At 30.6% G+C, this 23,190-nt stretch overlaps 1 protein-coding gene across 5 annotated transcripts in view; it reads left to right on the top strand.

Moving 5' to 3' along the window:
* Positions 1-23,190, top strand: part of LOC129807959 (protein-tyrosine sulfotransferase) — a 69,132-nt gene that overhangs the window by 30,542 nt on the left and 15,400 nt on the right. For all 5 annotated transcript variants that reach the window (XM_055857583.1, XM_055857579.1, XM_055857581.1 and 2 more), the window contains exons 3-5: positions 3,768-3,876; positions 8,428-8,961; positions 11,644-11,774. In XM_055857583.1, coding sequence (XP_055713558.1) covers positions 8,812-8,961; positions 11,644-11,774 — 281 coding nt within the window. In that variant the 5' untranslated portion in view covers positions 3,768-3,876; positions 8,428-8,811. The remainder of the gene's footprint in view (positions 1-3,767; positions 3,877-8,427; positions 8,962-11,643; positions 11,775-23,190) is intronic.

The raw sequence follows: 23,190 nt of genomic DNA, 5'->3' as shown, positions 1-23,190 counted from the left end.
AACCATGATACTCTAAAATCAAACCCATAAGTTTCTAAAACCAAAACCATGATACTCTAAAATCAAAACCATAAGTTTCTAAAATCAAAACCATAAGTTTCTAAAATCAAACCCATGAGTTTCTAAAATCAAAACCACAATACTCTAAACTCAAACCCATAAGTTTCTAAAATCAAAACCACAATACTCTAAAATTAAAACCACAATACTCTAAAATCAAAACCACAATACTCTAAAATCAAAACCATAAGTTTCTAAAATCAAAACCATGGTACTCTAAAATCAAAACCATGGTACTCTAAAATCAAAACCATGGTACTCTAAAATCAAACTCATAAGTTTCTAAAATCAAAACCATAAGTTTCTAAAATCAAAACCATAAGTTTGTAAAATCAAACCCATAAGTTTCTAAAATCAAAACCACAATACTCTAAAATCAAACCCATAAGTTTTTAAAATCAAAACCATGATACTCTAAAATCAAAACCATAAGTTTCTAAAATCAAACCCATAAGTGTCTAAAATCAAAACCATCATACTCTAAAATCAAAACCACAATACTCTAAAATCAAAACCACAATACTCTAAAATCAAACTCATAAGTTTCTAAAATCAAAACCATAAGTTTCTAAAATCAAAACCATAAGTTTGTAAAATCAAACCCATAAGTTTCTAAAATCAAAACCACAATACTCTAAAATCAAACCCATAAGTTTTTAAAATCAAAACCATGATACTCTAAAATCAAAACCATAAGTTTCTAAAATCAAACCCATAAGTGTCTAAAATCAAAACCATCATACTCTAAAATCAAAACCACAATACTCTAAAATCAAAACCACAATACTCTAAAATCAAAACCATGAGTTTCTAAAATCAAACCCATAAGTTTCTAAAATCAAACTCATAAGTTTCTAAAATCAAAACCATAAGTTTCTAAAATCAAAACCATAAGTTTGTAAAATCAAACCCATAAGTTTCTAAAATCAAAACCACAATACTCTAAAATCAAACCCACAAGTTTCTAAAATCAAAACCATAAGTTCCTAAAATCAAAACAACAATACTCTAAAATTAAGACCACAATACTCTAAAATCAAAACCACAATACTCTAAAATCAAAGCCATGATACTCTAAAATCAAAGCCATGATACTCTAAAATCAAGACCATAATAGTCTAATAGAATACAAAACTACTATACTCTTATTTTGAAACCATGATTTCGCTAAAATCAAAACCACAATAGTCTTAACTCGAATCCTGTATACTCTAAAATCAAAACAATGACCTTCTAACTTTAAAACTTCTGTATGCTCTATCAGTGTTCAAAACTGCGATTCGCTAAGTTCAAACCCACTGTTCTCCTATTATTAAGCACAATTTATTCTATTTTTTAAACTATCATACTCTTTTAGAGAAATTCAAGCGCAAAATATCTCAATTATAGGGGAAAATAGTTTGAAATTCTTGTACTCTTGATTCAAAACCTCGTTTCTTAATTTTTTCTAACTCAAGATTTTTCTCTGTGTAGAACTTTCCCAATGATAAATATCTTATTATAATCATGAAAATATTAGTAAATTATTATAAATATGTTAGTTCGATAGATAACTGCAATAGTTTCGGTAATTGATGCAAATATGGAATCCTAAAAAGTTTTATTTTGATGCAATTTTATAAAATCAATTGCAGAACTCAAACGAGAAGCGTTGCAAAATTTAAGAGAATATGGCAAAGCGTTCCTGCTTTACAGAATGCTCTAACTCGCGAAAAACAGCTTCTCGTGAATTAGTTTTTCGCATGATCTTTTGGTGCTTACTAGTCTACTAGAGATCAAATTGATTCCTAATGGTCTCTACACACTAGAAGCAATTTTCGTCAAAAATTGCCTTTTTTAAAAAAAAAAATTCTGACGTTTCTGCTTACAATGACAAGGGAAATTTTCTTTAAAAAGGCATTTTTTAAAGAAATTTCTACTAGTGTGTAGAGGCCATAAGTCACAAAAGCATTTGAAAATAAAAAAAAATCAGTATTTAACAGATTCATTGCCAATGAAGACCGATGCAGCCGGGTTCGAAATTACAATACCTTTCCAAAAAATCCAAATTTAACCAAATCGGTTGAAAACTGAGCCTTCCAAAGTGGTTGACATTTGACTTTCAATAATTCAAAATGGCGAATTTTTCGATCATAGGTATGTTTGGACGAAATTTTGAGTATTTTCCGACGAATAATTTTAATAATAGAGAACTGATGAGTTCGAGCAGTAAAAAGAAATGTGAACATAAGCACTGCTTTGGAAACAACGATTTTTATCCCTTTCTCTTCAAAAAGATAAGAAAAATATGCAAAAATTGAAACTGCCGCACCTTCCCCTCTCTGCTAAAGAATTTATATATTCTGAAAGCTTTTTTTTAAATTAACAATAGATTGAGAATTTCAAAATAGGTTCGAAAGACTAAAGTAAAGTATATATTTAAGAAGTTGCTAAAAAAGGTAATCCTTTGATTTTTAGAGGATATCCTTTTAAATGCTATATATGCGAATATAAAATATTCTAAATAAAATTTAATTTCATGTCAAAAAATATATAAAATCGACTTTTTTCAAAAATAAGACTTGTTCTCATTATAAGATTAAAAAAATAAAAGTTTCTCGTTATAAATCACTGTAATTATTCGAGCATTCTGCCAAAATTCCTTACTTTTGCTTGAATCTTTTGCCTTGCGCTGTAACAGAGAGAAAATATTTATGGATTTTGCGATTGTGGGAATTTCTTTAGATATATTATTATATAAACTCTTCAATTTTGTTGTATGGTATATATTTTGAGCGATTAAAATGAGAAACGAGCTATACTGTCTCGGAAGGGATGTGAATTGTATACGAAATTTTGTGATATGGGTCATATGTAAATTAAAATTTATTCAATGTCTTCTTTTGGGGAAGAGGGTTCGATGTTAGCTTCACCGTCCTATTTTTGTGTTTGCATGAAAATCGAGGATTTTCGTTGTAAACTAAATTCAACTCGATGACAATTCAGTCAGAAGGAAAAATGATGGTCGTGCCAGAATAAATAATTCAATTCTCGAAAAAAAGTGAACCTTTTCGAATCCGAAATCATACACATTCATCAGGAATGAGGGAAAAAAAAGGACTGAATGGGGGTTGGATGGCGCCCATAGTACGTGGAAATGGGCCAGAAAGGATGAGTGAACAAATTCAATTGATTTCAAGGGAAGAAGGGACAGTGTTTGCTGAATATTCAGTAAAAAGGACTGATTTATGCAACAGTTAAGAGAAAATGATCCTGGAGAATGATTGATTGAGCCCTTTGGTAAATACAATATCCGGATTTGACAGATTCTGCTACATGTTTAGCTTAGGTCAAGAAGTGTTGAAAGCTTTTACGTACTCTCTTTTACTATTTTCTTATCAATTGAAAAGTTTACCTCAAATTATCACATATGTACCAGAAAATTAAAAAAAAATAGGCGGGAAGTTACCGTTGAAAAATGTTTTATAAACATGCATAATCGTCAATACAAATTGCACATATTTTACAAATAAATGGTGTTGTTTAGCAACAATCATCTTGCATATAAATTGTTGTAATTAAACTAATTTAACAGTATCATATTTGTTTAATATAAGCTTTACGTAATTTGTTATTATTAGAATTTCTATGCAGATTTGGCATAGTATTTCCAATGCAAAATAAATACGTATTGTGCTGAATTTCGTAAAATTTGCTCTTCTTTATAGATTTACCATCTGGCGTGTAGCACCGATCATAAGCACGGAAACCACTGTGGGTGGAAAAAGAGTATAGGACACGTCGCAAAATACACAAAAGTGTTTTGAATGCATAAAGGTAAGTTTCACGTAGATATTCACTCTGCTGCTTCACATAATATTTCCCTCGTTCCTTTCAATATTATCCAGTTGCAGAAAAAATAGGTGTTGTTGATGGTGTGAATTACAATATGTTTTCCTTTGTGCGAAAAGCTTTTTATCATGAAATACTTTTTTTTTTTTAGAGAAATTGAAATTTTAAAGTAAAATTGATAGAGGAATTTCTGTAGGTGACCTAAATGATAACAGTTTAGCAACTTTAAATTTTAGAATTATAAAACTTAATATGAGTATACCTCTATTGATCATTGTACAAACTTCACTCTTTCCCGAAAACTGTCAGCAATCTAAAGACCTTTAATTCAGTCTTTATGAGGAATAGAATCGATTCAGTTCAATCGATGTTATCACTACTTAAGTCCTGAGAACTAATTAATGTACATTTGCCTAGATTTGGGATGATTGAATTATGATATAATGAAAATCGCTAGTTTATTAATAACGTTAAGTATAAGATTCAATAATTTTCTTTTATCTTCAAATCAGTCAATATGCATTGCATTTATGTATAAGAATGTAAATAAAATGTTTGTCATAAAAATCATACTTAAAATTGAAATGTAAAAAACGTGTAAGACTTATTTCACATAATGGCACAATTAGCTAAAAGCGTAATTGTCAAAAATCAGTATTCCTCAAAACTTTTCCTGTCACGCTTACAGTCTCTTTGTGTTTTTTATCAATGGTTTTTTTTTAATGACTGGCATTATGGTTTATGTATGAGTAATAGAGTACAGGAGACACAAGAGATCAATGGAGTCAAGAAAATTTTAAAATTGACGAATTTACATGTGGCTCGAGACGAGATTAGAAGATATGACAGCTAATTTGCAAAATAAGGAGTGTAGTATTTTTGACAAAGACAGACAATCAAAAGAAGTTTATCGTTTCTAAAAAAGAAATTTTAGAAATAGGGGAAATGCTTGTAACCAGTGTTCAAAGTCGGTAGTGCGATATTTTCAAATACAAATTGAAATTTTTTGTTATTTCCTTTTTAGGATTTTTTTTGGATATTTTGAAAAAATGTTTATCATCTTTGCTTTTTTTTCTAAAATTAATCCTATTACATTTAAATGTGAATATAAATGTACACATGAATTTGACTGTAATTTTGGACACCTCGCGTAGACAATAAAAAATCTTCAGCTACTTTGCCATGATTTTCATTGTAAATGTTACATAAACATTTAATCGTGTGTACTAATACAGTGCTGTCTCTCTATATGCACAGTTTGGGTACTTTTTTTGACAGTTCTCTCTCTGAATATGCACAACTTTTTTTGAAATTCCCAACGGTTTTTTTCTTTCTTTTAATAAATTATCATTTTTTTATTGTTCTAGAATTTCCTGTGTTATTTTAAATATAATATGAGACAGAAAAAATAAATTTAAGAAAATTAAAAACAAGAAAAATTAATTACCAAGAAAATAATTTTCTTTATCACTTTGTCAAAATGTAAACAAATTGATTTTGAATGCAACCGACACAAAAGCTGTGCATATAGAGAGTGTGCATATAGAGAGACAGCACTGTACACATTTGTGTAATTTATAGACATTTTGTCTGAAAACTGTGTAATTTTACACAAATTATGTGAGAAAATGTATACAGTAAAAAAAGATTACAAGGATAATCATTGGTTTGCTCTTTTATCACGATTATTTTTGTAAAGTTACTCTAATATGTATTTCAACAAAACGCTTAATCTGAAAATGTGTAATTTAAATTTTATATAATGGCAAACTGTGTAACTAACTGCGAATGATTACACAGTTGTGTCCATTTTCTTACATATTTCGTGTAAAATTGCACAGTTTTCAGACAAAGCGTGTACAAATAACACAGTTTTCAGACAAAATGTGTACAAATTACACAAATGTGTATCAGTACACATGATTACGTGTTTATGTAAAATTTACAATGAAAATCATGGTAAAGTAGCTGAATTTTTTTTACTGTGTAATAATTCACAGTTGATTACACAGTTTATCATTACATAAACTTTAAATTACACATTTCCACATTACGTGTTTTGCTGAAATACATATTTGAGTAACTACAAGAATAATCGTGGTAAAAAAGCAAACCAACGATTATCCTTGTAATCTTTTTTTTTTACTTTTTTTTAAATCATCATCTTTTTTTTACTGTGTATAATTTAGGACACTGACTCCTTGAAATTTTGTAGAGTTGATCCGTTGTAATAGAATACCCATTGGGTCCGTTCAGTAAGAACCTTTCGAAGAGATAAAACCATTCCAAAGCAAAGCCAAACCTATTCGAAAATCTACCGGAAGCCTAAAGTGCAAATTCATGTACTCGCCGCTTTAGCGCTGATTATTCAGCCATTTCGAATTCCGGTATTTCGAATTGTAAAACCGAAACATACAACCAGAGAGAGGGCATTTCCACCGTTTAGTAACATCAAGAATGGGATGAAATTCAATTAAAAAAAATGGTATTTTTGTCAGTTTGATCGTCAACAATGTCAACAAAAACAGTTCGTAAACGTTTGCTGCTAAAAGTGATTTTTCCATAGTTTTGTGGAATTTCAGGATGGATGAACGTTTGAATTGCAATTTCATTAAAATAAATGTCTTTTGATGAAGTTACACTCAGTCCCGGCATTAAGTCCTTCGGGATTATGCACCTGACGGAATTATGCACATACAATTATGCAAGTTTGCCTACCATTGGGAGTCAATTTATGAAATCATTTTTGAAATACGCCTGAATGTATACTACGTTGCAACAGGGGAAATTTGAAAACATTTTGCTCCTTTTTCGGAATAAGACTTCAATTTCTTTTATTAATGTAAATTTTTTAAATATTCTAACCATTTATTGAAGAACTTCAGCCAAAGAGTACTGTTTGTTAATGCATTTCATTAATTTATGTTAATGCATTATATATGCACTATTAACATAAAGTCACACAATTATTCAATGAATATTTCATAATATCTCTAAGAAATATCAAGAAACAAATTATTAATACTTCATCAAAGTTAAGCTAGATTGAAAAGTACAAAGTTCTGTGATATATCTCGTAAAGAGACTGCTCGCACTGAAGTTTTAACAAAGCATTTTAAAGTAATATTGAATAAATTTAATGTTATTAATAAAGAGGAATTTTAACTGGAATACGAAGAAAATTCTATAATTTTAATCAATTTACTTGTAGTGTTCAACTTTACCATAAAAGTGTCCAAAATTACAAGCTGTCCCAAATTGCAAGCACTTCACGTAATCAAATATTTCAGGTAAAATTGTTTCAGAGAAGCCTTTTTACTGTTTTGTTTTCAAGGTTGGTTAATAGCACTAAAGCGACGACGCACGCAATAAATAAATTATTTCATTAAGTAGTAATATTTCATGAACTTTTGTTCAATCTAGTTGTACTGTACGACTAAAAGCTTAAGTATTCCAAATTAAGAACAGTTCACAGCGCCATCTAGCGAGAGTTTTCTTCCGATAGTGTTGTTGGTGGTTCAAAGAAAAAGGTTGTCACAGTACAAGTGAATTCAAAAAAAATGTTAAAATCAGGACAATCAAAAGTGATTGATATATATTTGAACTTATTTAAAAAATGGCTATTTTTGCAAGCTTTCGAAAATTGAGAAAAGCAAATTGGAATTCAATTTATTCACGTGAGCAGTTCATAAAGTCTGTTAATTATTATTCCGTATGGTGATACAATGAAGAAAAGTATTAACAAAAAATTATTAAAGAATTGCTGTTTTACTCCTTTTTTGTTGTTTCCTCCCCCTTCCCTAACTCCCCTTACCAAGGTCTTAGGTTATAAGACCTATTTTGACCAATTCCTAATATACACAGTGAGTGGTCAAAAATAAAACTCAAGACGTTTAATAAACAAATACCTAAAATCATAACTTCATAGCATTCAACACATTCACAACTTATATAAATAAAACAAAATTGAAGAGATGCAATCGATACAAAAACTAAAACCCAACACATTATTTGCTGTAATTTGTTTTACTCCTTATGAACTTAAAAAAAAAAAGTTTGTGAAACATACAAAATTGAAAAGATATCAGTTTTTCAACCTCAGCAGTTTAATTATGCAAGCATATCTGCTGAAAGCATATTTGCAATTAATTTCATAGAGTATAATTAGTTAGGGTTTAACAGACATCCTCATACTGTATTTTATTTAAAAATATTTAAAATGTTTCAGTACAAAGCAGTACAAAGAGAATATTTTTGCTGGTGCTTGAAAGGAATAATTTGTTTTGAGAGAATGCAATTTATGAAAATGGCCAGAAGTGTAAAAAAAAGGGAACAACAGCTTGTTTTAATTTTCCGAGGTATTTCAAGCGATGCCTCATTAGAATAAATTAGCGTAACAAATTTGATTTTCCACCCATATACCCGCCCAACCCCCTATAAAGCTTTTTGCAAATGGCACGATTATATTGAAAGTGAAAGAAATAGAGGGAAATATGCTTTACCTTTGTTCACGCATTTCATTTTCCATTTTGGTAGATGTCGAGGTAACAGGAAGCAGAGATTGGATTTATATTGAATTTATATCTCATCCCAAAAAAGCTTCAAGAAGAATGACAAGTGCAAAGCTGGTGGAATTGTGTCGGGATTAGTGTTGGGTGATTGTGTGGGTGGGTAAAACGGCAAAGAGTTATGTTGGTGAAGTAGGAAAAAAAAACAGAGAGACACGGAGACGGTTGAAAGAAAGGCAAGGAAAAAAAAGAGAAAAGTCCTGGCATAATCGTGGGTGTTAAACAAACGGAAAAGAAGGGGTACACAGCAAGTGTGAATATTTAAATTTGAATTTTGACACCAGTTTTGGGGGTGGACTTGAGCAGGGCCAGGAAACAGTGTTACGGGGTGAGAAAAGTCAGGAAAAAAAGCATGAGATTGGGTGTGAGGAATCGACGGGCGGCCCTTTTTGGGGTAATTTGCCTCCTTGCTGTTACAATGGTCCTGTTTAAATTCACCGAGCTTCGACCGACGTGCCTCTTTAAGGATGAGCAAACGGCTCCAATGATGATACGGGATGAGGTATGTTGATTGATTGAATTTGTAAATTAAATTCCCTGTGAAGAGAGTTCCCTCTTTGTCCGGATAATATGGACAAAAACATTTTTTTCAGGTTGTACACACAGAAAAATAGGATAGTGAAAATTACCAAACTTCAATTTGATTTACCAACTCGTTACCAAATAATGAATGGTTTCCATGAAGGATAATTGCTCGGTTCATATATTTTTTTTAAATTTAAAAGCAACAAAATCACATATAATTTCGATTGTAAAATCAAAACAAAAACGGTTAGTGAGGTTATGTTTCACACTGTCCCAAAGTGTCACAATAACGAACGAGCCGACAATGCGTAAAGAGCGGATACTCATCATAGCGGATAACTCATCATTTGGATCTAACGATACAAGAGATTCGATACTGTCGAATTGATACTAGCGAGATCTACACAGTAAAAAAATTAAGACTATTACAGTGTGTAATCTTTCACACCACTATTATAGTGTTAAATTTTTTGAAAAGATGTTTAATTTAAAATTATTTAATTTAAAATTGTTTAATTTAAAGTTGTTGAATTTCAATATGTTGAATTTGGAATTGTTGAATTTAAAAATTGTTGAATTTTTATGTGTAAATTCAAAAATTGTTGAATTCTGTTTACTGTTGAATTTTCTTTTCATTTCGAAGATTTTGATTTTTTTGCCTTTTTAGACATTTTTATTGGTTTTTCCTGTACTCGGGCGGGATCCCCCCTAATGCGAAATGATTACATCTGATGCTCGGATCTTCACGATATACTTACTATGCATATAAATATTTGATGTTCTATATGACTTTTGCCCAATGAAAAGCATGTCGACTGAAGTATAAGTCTTAATTGGAAATTCAACAATTTTTACACAACTTTTGTTTAAAAATTCAACAACTTTTGTCACAAAATTCAACAACTGTTTTTTAAAAATTCAACGACTTTTGTTTAAAAATTCAACAAATTTGGTTGAAATACACAAGGCTTCACACTATAATAGTGTTAAAAATTATGAGCAAACTATAATAGTGTTAATTTTTGATCATGTGACAAAAAATACCATAAAGTTGTGTATTTTTTCACACTATAATAGTGGTAATTTTTAGAATTTGTTAAGCAGTTTTAAATCACGAAACATTGTCGAAAAATTTTTATGATTATAACAGTGAGAAATTTTACACAGATCGCAATTAAATAATTAATTTATCCGATTTCACACTATTATAGTGTTAAAATTTTACACTTTTGCAAATTAAACAACATTGTTGAAAATTTTTCAACTATAATAGTGGTAATTTTCAATCACGTGACAATAAATTACCAAAATGTTGTGCATTTTTTAAACATTTTTAAATTAAACAACTAAAATGATCGATTTTGCACTATTATAGTAGTAAAATTTTACACATTTTTTTACTGTGTAAAGTTATAATTTCACTTCAGACTGTCATAAAATTGTGACATTTTGTTTGAGAGTTGGCACTAAAAATCATATGGATTTGTCAACACTGTTGCCATTTATAAAGGGTTAAGAATTCATTAAGTGTTGTATCACTAATTCCGCTACGGCTCTCGGATTTATTTTCGCTTTACAGTGCCCGCTCTCTAATCCGGAACGGTGTAATCCGGACGAGTTATCGACGGTTACATTTAAAATAATTTTGGGGTTATGTATAGTAAGGTGGGGTAACTGGATCGTTTTCCGAAGAGTGCTACTTAAACACTTGTTTTTGGACTGATAAAATTCTTTTTTACTTCTTCTAAAACCATAGAATTATTCACTGTTTCATTCAGAAACGTAATATAAAGAAAATTATCAAAAATATTAAAGAAAATTTAAAAAATAATAATAATACTGAAATAAGTCAGCATGCACTAACTGGGTCGCCTTTTCGCTAATTCACTTTTAATTAAACCTTTGGATTTAAAATACTTTTTTGAATATCCCAGCTGGCACAAGATTGAAATGAGTCGATTATACTCACTTATTGAATGGATAAAAATATTATTAATGCTTTTCCTCAAACTTGAATAGTTATATTATGTTACTGTGGTGACTATATTACGGAAATAAAAATAAAAATATTATTTTAAGTGGAATAGTCATAAACGATCCATATAGCGAAGCGCCCGGATTAGCACACTTGACTATATGCATGTGTATTCAGCAATGAAAATGAATTATCCTTTAAGGTTTTTGTTTATTAAATAAAGTACAAAATCATAAAATTCTTTAATTATGTCCTTTTAAACTTCCTTAAAACTTTTATTCTAATTCTACAAAAAGAAATTGTTATTTTCGAGACGTTGAACAAATTCAAAAAATCCATCCGGATAACTAAGCGGGCATCTGTCACATTGTCTCCAAATCATCCGAATAATGAAGCGGGCACTGTACTAACTTCATATTCTTTTTCTATTAGAAATTTCTATACAATTATAAATTTAGAATTTTTATATGAAATTCTGATATCGTTTTGGAAATATCTGATTTTATTGTTCTAGAAAGAAGTTGGTAATTTCAACTATCTTTTCTTCTAAATTAACATTTTCTAAAAAAGAACTAAAATAACATGATTTGTCAAGAAGACGAACCGAATTTTTCTCAGTGTAGGATATAAATGAAAAAAAATTTTCAGATCATTTTCCATTTGTTTTTTGCATATTTCGCACAGAAATTCGTTGTTGGAATGGATCAAAAGGTATATCCCTATCACAGAAATATGCCATTGATTTTCATCGGGGGTGTTCCACGTTCTGGTACAACACTCATGCGAGCTATGCTTGACGCTCATCCGGATGTACGGTAAGTCCCATATCACTATTTGTTTTCATTTCCCTACTTTACGATGAAATATATTCCGGCTCGCAAAGGATAAGACGGAGAAAAAAATTGGCATAAGAGAGATGTTTATGGGAAGACAAAGAACTCCGTATAAACGACAAAGTGGAAAAAATTCAATTTACATTTGTTTTCTTCATACTTCTCAAACGATTTGTCTCTAATACGTAATGTAATACCATAAGTCAAAGTTCCTTTTTTTGTGTAAGAATTTTCTCTTTTTTTTCTTTTTGTATGTATACTGATTGAAAGTTCCTTTGCATCAATTGAAATTCTTTGCTCGCGCATCTTTCTTTATTGCCGCATGAATTATAAATTGGGCTAAAGCGAATGGAGAATGAAAAAAAGGAATCGTATTTTCCTTTTAAATTGCTTTATATTCTTATATTCTTCTTTTACAGACATTTTCAGATATATTTTGATTTGAAATAATTATTTATTGCAACTATGTTGAATCTGCAATTCAGGAGAATAAACTGATATAAATTGATCTGTTGCTGTTAGTTTATTGAGAACTGAATTTATTTTCTTTGTCTATAATTCTATAAGATCTTTCGTATGAGGTAGGGTAAATTAAGCTAATTCAAAACCTGTTCCAAATGGAAAGTATTCGCTACTCCAAATGGAAACATAATTTTTTTCCATGATAAATACAGTATTAAATTTTAATTTATATATTTTTTATACGTCAGTTTCATTATTTAGTTCATATTGCTCCAAAATAAAGCGAAAATCCATTCATATTTGCAAATTTTAATTTATAAATTTCTCAGAAAAATTAAAAGTGTACCTTATCACTATCGAATTTTTCATTAATTAATCATGTTATCTAATGAAAAACACAGTAGGGTGATTGTTCTCTATTCGTTTTTTCTTACATTTATGTAATAATTCTGGCAAAGTTATGTGAAATTAAATGTTAATCTTTATTGTTAACAGTACGTGAAGTTTTCAAATGAAATAATTACCTATTTCGTAAACAAAAAGGATTTTTCTGAAGTGTCTGCAAATGCTTCAATTGGAACCACCGCGCACCGGAAATATGATTTTTTTATTGTCTCAGATGGAAAAGGAGAAAAGACCAGGAATAAGAACAAATCCTACACTCAAGAGCCATTCAACAAGGTTTTGGAAGCCATCTCACTTAAACTGTTTGTCTCCAATTAGAAAATTTCCCTTGTCTCCATTTGGATTAATTTGTTTCCAATTGAAGCATTTTGCACTCGTGTATTTTTCTTGTATTTAAGAAGTTTTCGAATTGTATTTAAAGAATTTTCAGTGAAGAGTAACATTATAGAAAAGTCAAGGAGCAAATTTATGTAATTCTCTTCAGAAAAAAATATGAACTTAATGTGTTGAATTTTCTGTCAAAGTTAAAGCGTCTGGAAATGGTTTTGAATTAGGACATTTACCCTAGTTGTCTACTAACTGAATTTTAGAGTTTGATTCTTCAAAATTTTCTTAGGATATGGAACTTAATTTGCACAAAAAGCCTTGATGGTCGAAAAATTCAAACTCAATTTCAAATTGTCAAAATCAATTTTTTGCACAAAGGTGGGGAAAATTTATGAAATATCATACTAAGAAATTATTAAAAAGTATTATTCAGTGATATTAGGGGAATTTGTAATGAAATGAGTCTTGTTCCTTTGATTTTCTCAACAATAAAGCAAAAACAGGTTCATTTTGACACTCGAGACACTTCGAAATTGAAACAGGAAATACATCGGCCAATATACTGACAAACCGAAAAGTAAAAATGTCTTTTTTTTTGGCTTTCGAAACTGTTCCGAAACAGCTTTCGAAAAATTCCTACAGTCTCCTAGTCATGTTTTCTTCTAAAAAGTCAGAAAAAGTGTGTTTTTCTGACCCCGAAATTTTGAGTCTCTTATCATTAAAAAGGGTTAAATAAAACACTTTGAGTTACTTTTAAACACTTTTTTTATTTCTCCATTATTCACTGCTTGACATCCACAATACACACTTTTGACTTCAACCTCTGCCACACTCATTCGACAAGGCGCTGTGGTAGTGCGAGTACAACTTCGTGTTGATCTATCACAGAAACCGATCTTCGAATTTTAAAAACTCTAATGAAGCAATTAAATATCTTAACAATCTCTGAGTAACTTCTTAGGCAGCTTTTTATTGTCAATATTTCATAAATACTTAAGTTCTATAGTGCGAATTTTTGATATGAAGATTTGAAGATCTGTCTGAATTTTTCGAACATTAACGATATTTTGTTTAAGAAGATATCATTTACATTTAGCCAAAATACTTTTGGAAAATCCAACTTCGTCTGCGTGCACATTAATTGTAGCACTTGTTGCTTTTCTAAGTATTTTATTAAAATTTCAAAATACTTTTTGCATTCAGAAATTTAAATTAGAAAGAACTTGCACAAAAACTTTATGAAGAGTATTAGAACAGCTGTTAAAATGATTATAGAATATAAAAAGTCAGAATTACTTAAAAAACTTTTAATCAATAAAATTTAAAACAAACTTTCTGGAAAATGTATTATTCACCTTAACTTGTTCATGCGCCATTATTATACAAAATGATTATATATATTTTTTTAAAATAAATTAATTTAACAATATTATCGTAAGCTTGGCTTCCGATAAGAAATGTGGCTTTTAACAATTAATTCGAAGGTCGAAAATAGGTACAAGATTATAAAAAAATAATTTTTCGCATCATAACCTGTAAATAATTAAATACAAGAAATTTTAAAAGGTATATTTAGTTTAGAACGCAATGGTATATTTTTGAACAGAATCTAAATTAGAAATTTTAGATTTTCTCACTGTACAGATGGGCAGAGAGAAAAAAGACCATGAAGAAGAACAATTCCTACATTCATAATATGTGACTAATGATGAAATCTTAAAATTCAAATTTAGATTCTGTTCAAAATTACCCCATTATATCCTACGATCCTTACTTAAATATTTACTTGGGATTAAAAAACATTATCTCAAAACACAAAGCTATGGATACAAATGAATATTGTTAGAACTTTAGCTAATTTAAAATGCAAGATATAATTTAAGATTATCATTTGAGAAAAGTTCTAATAATTGCAATGAAAATCTTCTAGAAGATTGAATTTTCATCTCATTCTCAATTCTAGTGGCATTTCTTTAATTTCCGCATCAAAATCATTTGATGAAATGGATTTATTCTCCTTTTCATGAGAGTTGGTTTTTAACAAGCAAAAGTTGAATGAAGGGTTAGAAAGTCAATTTGAATTTTAAAGTAGAATTAATCCGAAGATTTGCTACAAGATCCGCCCAAAATAATTCTGTGATTCTGTTTTACATGCGACAATATCTCAGTCAAAGTTCAAGTATAATTTCAAGGGGTATTCAATTTCCGTGAAAATGTTTTCTTGAGGGAATTTTCAAGATTTCTGACATTCGGTTTAAATTAAGTTGATACATAAACACACCATTTTATGATGGAGAAAATTGATAACAAAAGAACGAAAACTCAATGTTAGACAATTAATGTGTAATTATTAACATTAGAAATGCTGATATAAATCGAAACAAGATTTTGCAGAAGTTTAATCGAAGTTGAACACATAAGGTTCTGGTTCTTATCTTCTGGTTCTGCCTGTCTCTTCAAATCTGAAGTTTTTGTTTTAGCTATACTTTTATATTTTTCAGTTAAATTTAGTAATCTCTCGATGGTTTATGACATGTTCTTGTCAAATACGTCAGGTAAACATGATTTTAAATAAGTGATGTATTTAGAAGAGTTTCATGGAAATACAATTACAATATTTGTTCATATCGAAGTAGAAGATATTACTAAAACTAAAAAAAAAACCGGGGATGCATAATGGGCCCAAAAGGAGGCCTGGGTGCAGCGGTTCTATATGTACCGGTTCTGTAATCTAATCTATTCTAACTAAAACAAGTATATCATTCTCACATTTTCATTAAGTTTTTTATTCATATTAGAAAATACAGTGAAGATATTACGGTACAAAATTTCAAAACCTGTTCATCCCGGTATCGGACAAAATCTCGAATATCAAAATCCCGAAAGCCGAAGTCCTGGACGACCAAATCTCAAATGGGTCGAAATCCTAAATGGGTCAAAATCTCTAAAATCCAAAATCCCAAAAGTTAAAAATTCCGAAGCCAAAATTCCGAAAAGTGAAAATTCTGAAAGCTAAAATCCCGAATACTGACATCCAGAATCACGAAAAACCAAAATCCCGTAAGATAAAATTCTGAAACTAAAATCCTGAAAAGTCAAAATCCAGGAAGCTAAAATTTCGGACTTTCATCAATTCTAAATACATTAAAAAAAAATCTGGTAATATCGTCGGTTGTATCAACCGCTGTCGTAATTGAATTCCTTTTGTGTCAGCATTTCGTGCAGGTGACGTAGCTTTCATCAAATGCAGATACAAAACAAATGCAGATACGATAACGCTCGATGCAATTGACGATATCCATATTTTTGAAGTAGTTTTAGACTGTGGAGACTGTAGACTACTGCAGTGACTGCAGTAGTTCAAATATGATATAATATATAAAATATATAATCTCTTTCATAATATATTTTGAAAAGGAGATGGAGTTTGGTTTTCAGATAAAATTTGTCTCTGGCTGTCATTACGGCATAGTTGTTTTTTTGGGTCCCGGTCAAAATCCCGAAAGCCAAAATCCCGAACGCCAAAATCCCGAAAGCCAAAATCCCGAAAGGGCCAAAATCCCGAAAGCCAAAATCCCGATTTCTTAAAAGTGTTATAGCTACTTCCACGATTGTACCCGCGCTTGCTGGAGGCAAAGGGAAATCTTCTGTGTCTTGGGAAATTATTCTAAACATTTTCCTCCATATAATTTCATTCCTATCAGTATTTTGAACATTCGGGATTTTGGCTTTCGGTATTTTGGCTTTCGGGATTTTGGCCTTTTCGGGATTTTGGCGTTCGGGATTTTGGCTTTCGGGATTTTGGCTTTCGGGATTTTGGCTGCCACCGGTTTTTTTCATCCAAGAGTTTGACTTTTCGTAGAAATAGTTGTCGGTCTCTCTGATGTACTGTATGTGTTTTACCGTCCATGCGGACGTTTTTTCCACTATTCTTTTCTTTACAGCTTGTACGTCTGCGTCAGATGTTCCCGACTTTGTAATGCCGGAATAAATCCGTTTTTGAGGAATCTCCATCCTTTTGGTGGATGCCCCAACCTTTTGGGGCACATTTTTGATCTTTTTTCAACCTTCTGTCATTCCTCTTCTTTTTGAATTTCTTTTTAAAATATTGAAAAAATATGTCATACTTGTCCGCTATTATTTATTAATATATTTATTTTTTGGAAAAGCAATAGTGTGACTTTATTATGCTTGCTAAAATTGTTTGTACATTTAAAGCAGGAAATTCATCACTATAAGTATATTTAGGAGTATGTGGGGAAGTTTCAGTCATCCCAGATTTTTTTTTTAACTTTGAAATTTTGAGATAATAAAATAAATACCCATATGGGAAATGTTCTGTATATTTTCGAGAATTTTTAGAATTGTTTTTTAAATTTTTTGTATTAAGAAAAAGTAATAATGGATGTTCCGAACTTCTCTTGCGAGAAGGCTTAAGTTCCTCTATGAAACGTTGTGCCACCAATATTATTATTATTGTTAATACTGAAGAGTAAAAAGCTGGACTGATTCGGTGTAAAAACATAATGGAAAAAAGACAATGATTTCGGAAACTGGACAATACAGCAAAAGCGGTAACATCGTTTTCAGTTTTTTCGTCTTATAACAGCTTTTGGTTCTGATATGATTGATTGTTAACAGTTTCATTGACTTTCCGCAGTTCGTTGATATACAATTCCCTGTTGGTCCCACCAATCGCTGAGCTTTATTTTCCTTTTCGAAGCGATTTGTCTGTGCTGTCGATTTTAATACTTTGTTAGGTTAAAGCTACAACGTTTTGAATTTAATTGGAACGATTCCATTTCTCATCGTCTGTACTAAAACGATGCTGGAAACTCTGTCTTTTTCTATACCGGAAAAGCAGAATTTGCAGTAGTGAATTTTTGAATTCTTTATGTCTCTGTTACGAAACATCCAGCTTCACATGGCATTAAATGTTTCAAAATATCTTAATTGGACATGCTTAATTCTCATCCGTAGGCTAATCTTATAACTTTCAGCCCGAACCACTTGCAGATCTGCTCCATCAATTGTTTTTGGTCTTTAAAATCAAACGATATGCATTATTCGAATTTTTGCTCAAGATAAAATGAAAAACTTGAACTTTCGGAAAAGGCTGTTTTTTCGATACAAAATTTAACGTATTCGTTTTTTTTAATTGCGGTATACCTATGTCAGTAGCGTAATTAATTTTATTGTTGACAGATGACTAATCTCTAAAATAAATACAACTCCACACATTTATGGCGATTACACTAACAAATACTTCAGTTGACTGAAATTACCCCACTTTCCTCTACATGCATACCAATAATAAACATGACTAAATATGTAAACTCCGGAAGTTATTAAAAAAAAAGAGTTTAAATGACATAAAAAATGATATCGATTAATTTCATTCTGTTTTATTCATACCATCACATGATTTTTTTTTTTAATTTCCGTCTGCTATCGATGAATGCTAAAATATTTGGGTGATTTTATCAATTAATATAGTGAATGGAATTTTTAATTGATTTTTATGATTTCGCATGCATCATGACGTTTTTGCTCAATTATGAATATTTTCTCAATTCTACTTTTTCTATTGCTCGAATTTTGCAGAGTGAGTGATATATGTAATCCAAGGACTTTATTTTATATTACATATTGTCGCTTGGATTAGTAATTATCGTAATTTACTGATTACCTAAATCAGCAATTTTTGTATCATTTTGTATTTTTATATTGTTACAAGAATTTCTTATAGAGATAAAGGGAAAGTTACGAAAATTGCTGATCCAAGTGAGGATATATAATGGTAATAAATATCAACGTCGGGTCTTTGGTAAATCTATCTTACTATATACTGAGTGAGAAGCGAAACATGACCATTGCAAATTACTATGTCAATATTATGATATGTACGATTCATTATTAAAGTTTACTCTCACTCAGAAAAACATATTATGTAAAATAGTCCGTAAATGTTTGTGAATTCCTCCTGGGGACATAAGCAATACTCGTAAATCGTATAATCGATTAAACAGTTTGTAAAAGTTTGTATTTTTCACAAACATTGTTCGTAACATGATCACTTAACGAGAATAATTATTGTTCTTTTTCAAACATTTGTTCGTGAATGTTCATAAACACAAAAAATGTTCGTAAAATTTTGTCATTTGTTCGGAAAGTTTTGTCAGACAAACAAAAATACAAGATAAATGTTTGTGAAAAGGTACAAATTTTTACAAAATTTTCAGTGGGTTGTACGATTTTCGAGCATTTCGTAAGCTTCCAGTAGGAATTCACAAACTTTTACAAAAATTTAACAAAAAATAGCTTAAAGACGTTTTTAAGGTCATAGCAACGAAATATCAAGTTGAAGCATTCCACAAAGTTTTGGGTCATTTAGTAACACCTTTTGTTTTCACCGTTTCTTTCTGGATTGTTTTTGATTGTCCACTTATTGAAAAAAAAACACAATCACGTCGTCTTTGTTAGACTAATTAACTTTTTACATCAGTAGGTTGCTTATCTTCTAAAGGGCATTTTCATTACAGTGATAAAAGGTTCAAGTTGAAGTTCATCAAGATATTTGAGATCCCTGAAATAATTGTAACATTTTCAAGGAGCAATTTCTGAGAAACAGCCAGGGGCTATATAAAGAGAAATATAAACTGAAGGAAATGGAGGAAGAATTGACATGTCTGGTGGATTTAATGTTGTGAAAAGAGAAATCTCAGAATCCATATGTACAATTCGTAGTTATATTTAAGGCATTCACAACTTTCACATTAAATAGGCTGTTTTCAAACATGAGAAAAGTTTTTACCTTCCCTCATTCCAATCCTTATTTTGCCTTTCCTGGACTTTTCTCTTATAGCCAAAAACCGACATTTCTTGAAGACTTTTGTGCATGGATATTTGCCTGTTGGCAGTGATGAGGGATACAGTGATGATATTTTGTGTGCTGAATTTGGCGAAAATTGTGCCAAGGGGAAGGCAAGCATTTGGAAAGGGAAGAAGAGGTTATACTCTCCTACGTTGAAATATGCCGAAGGTTTGAGGTTGAAAGTGAGTTAACCAAGAAAATGGCAGTGGGAAGGAATAAAAAGGGAGGAAAAAAGCAAAAAAAAAACTTTTATTTCCCGGTTTGTTGTTTATCCCTTAATGGCATCATTGGGAAACTTTTATACGCGCTGTCGTGTGTCTTCTTTGTGTTTGAATTACTAAACAACAAGCTACTCACGTAAAAGGGATTGGAACACGAGCTTATAAGATAATGTATGGCCTAGAAGAAGGCGTTATGGAAGACAAAAAAAGATGAATCATAAATATGAAAGGAGTAAAAACTATACAATTTAGCTTTTGCTTAGATTAGCTTGGGTGTAATAAGTTTTCGTACATTTTTTTCACATCAAATCTGGCACCATTGTGCCAAGTTGACACCATAAAATAAAAGAAGTTATTTGAAGCTCAATTTTGCTGAAACTTTGGCAATGTTCATTGAATATTAAGGGAAATGGGATTGCGTTAGAGTACCGGAAGGGATTACTTGCTAAATCTCATGAGGTTGGAAATTCCTTATATTGTATAAGGCTTATAAGAAGTTCGGAATTGTTTATTAGGTTCTTAAAGTTATGTTTTTTGATGAAAAAATATGAAAATATTTGGGATTCTGAAAAAGTCCTGTGAATTTATAATTTATTTACTGTTTGAACTAAAAAATATTAGGATATACATATAATCGGCTCTTTCAACTTGTCATTGGGCTAGAGCATGACCGGCAAAAGATATCGACTGCTACCAGTCATTAATGACCTTCCATAAGTAAATCATAAGTTTAGATGTTTCCTGCTAACCCTCTTTCTGCTCTACAAAAAGCTGAGATAAGCTTCAGACAAACCCCAAGCCTCAATCCTTAAGCGGTCTTCAGACTAGAGGTTTAGCCCAGTTCCCGTAGGTCTCAAAATCCTAAATAGCGTGCATTTTAATTGCTTTTTGAGAGTCCAATAGGTTATTAATCTTTAATAATATAATATAATCTTACAAGGGGAGGAACCCAACTGTCTCCCGCGGATCGGGACGAAACTTGGCATGTAAGTAGGGTCCATATAGAAAGTTAACCAGCCACTGGCTTTTTACTGTGCGGCCATTAGAAGTAGTCATTGTGACCATTCATAGTCATGAATTTCTTATATATGAAAGATTCTTTTAACATTTGTTGCTATTTTTATTTGACCTGAAAATGCGTTTTAATGATGTTAAAGCTTGGTTTGTGAGTTACTGATGAACGTCAGAACCCTTTCATGCGATACACCTTCATGGTAATGTCATAGGTCATCCGAGTAAACATTAGACTTTTTCAAGGAAAATAATATTTTTAATATCAGCGATTTTTTCTTTCAGATTGTTTAAAAATAGCGAATGGGAGAAATTTCTTATTCTTCTGTTCCTTTAAATTTTACTGCTGCCGGATTTCTTTTTCTTTTCTAGTAAGATCCACATTGCATACTTTTTCGTCTTCAATTTTTTTTATTACAGAAATATTTGTTTTTTGTTCATATGTCTGCCATTTTTTATTCGATTTTGATGAGTCAGTAGTCGTTAGAAAAGTCCCAATGAGCTCTATAACATACCCAAAAATCATAAAAATCGGAAAATTACAACTATCAAATTTTCAAGATAAAAAATACTTCTTCGGCTGAATTAATGTTTGACTACATAAACAGCGAATTATATTAAAATTATGTGGTTAGTTTTGTCTATATGAGTTTTAATTTACTTTTTAAAATTCTACTTTGAAATGTTTGGAAAATATTAAAAAAAAAACAATAATAGTTAGTCTGAAATTTTTAAAAATACACATTTTCTATACAATATAAAAATATTGGATTTTTTTTATCATCATAAGTAATCATTATCATCAACATGTAATTTAAAATTTTTGCACAATTTCAGGAAGAACACAAAAAAAATATATAAGAAAATTTTGATACCTATTTTGCGTTACAAATTCCTTCATGCGAGATATCGAGTTTGGAAATTGTTGGAAAACTGCATTTCCCTTGGAGATAGAAGATAGTGGTCTTCGGCAAAATGGAAAAGCAAGAAATTTGTCATCCTGACCTGACCCTATGATATCATTAGGGATCTGCGAAAGATCTTCCAATCTTGCAAAAAAATTGAATATGAACTATTGTATTCTCCTACTCTATCTTTTATTTATTCGAACAATGCAAATATATAGATATTAGACTTCCTTGAATATTAATGGAAATTACGCAAGATTATTGCAGTTATATTTTTATTTAATTAACGGAATACTACTTTATTAGAAAGAAAAGAATTTCACGATATGCTACTTTAGGTGATTTAGGACAGAAGATATGATCTTCCAGTTGCATTTGGTTTTCTGTCTATAACTGCAAAACTACTTGACCAAACAGAAACATTAATATTTATATGAAAATGAAACGTCTCGATCTGCTCTATAATTTTGTAAAATATTTAAACATCGTCAAACCTCCTCTAGTAGCGCTAAAATCGCTTTGAAAGTTTTGACCTTGAAATTTTGACAGTTGTAATTTTCCGATTTTTATGATTTTTGGGTATGTTATAAAGCTCATTGGGACCTTCCTAACGACTACTTACTCATCAAAATCGAATAAAAAATGGCAGACATATTAATAAAAAACAAACATTTTTGTAATAAAAAAATGAAGACGAAAAGAAAAAGAAAGTAAAAGGAAATCCGGCAGCAGTAAAATTTAAAGAGGAAAACAAGGAACAGAAGAATAAGAAATTTCTCCCATTCGCTATTTTTAAACAATCTGAAAGAAAAAATCGCTGATATTAAAAATATTATTTTCCTTGAAAAAGTCTAATGTTTACTCGAATGACCTATGACATTACCATGAAGGTGTATCGCATGAAAGGGTTCTGACGTTCATCAGTAACTCACAAACCAAGCTTTAACATCATTAAAACGCATTTTCAGGTCAAATAAAAATAGCAACAAATGTTAAAAGAATCTTTCATATATAAGAAATTCATGACTATGAATGGTCACAATGACTACTTCTAATGGCCGCACAGTAAAAAGCCAGTGGCTGGTTAACTTTCTATATGAACCCTACTTACATGCCAAGTTTCGTCCCGATCCGCGGGAGACAGTTGGGTTCCTCGCCTTGTTAAGTAAAATGTTTACAAAAAATCATGA

This window comes from Phlebotomus papatasi, chromosome 3 (assembly GCF_024763615.1).
Source record: "Phlebotomus papatasi isolate M1 chromosome 3, Ppap_2.1, whole genome shotgun sequence".
Classification (NCBI taxonomy): domain Eukaryota; kingdom Metazoa; phylum Arthropoda; class Insecta; order Diptera; family Psychodidae; genus Phlebotomus; species Phlebotomus papatasi.
Note: the sequence above shows the minus strand (reverse complement) of the source record. Positions and strands in the feature narration are given on the sequence as shown.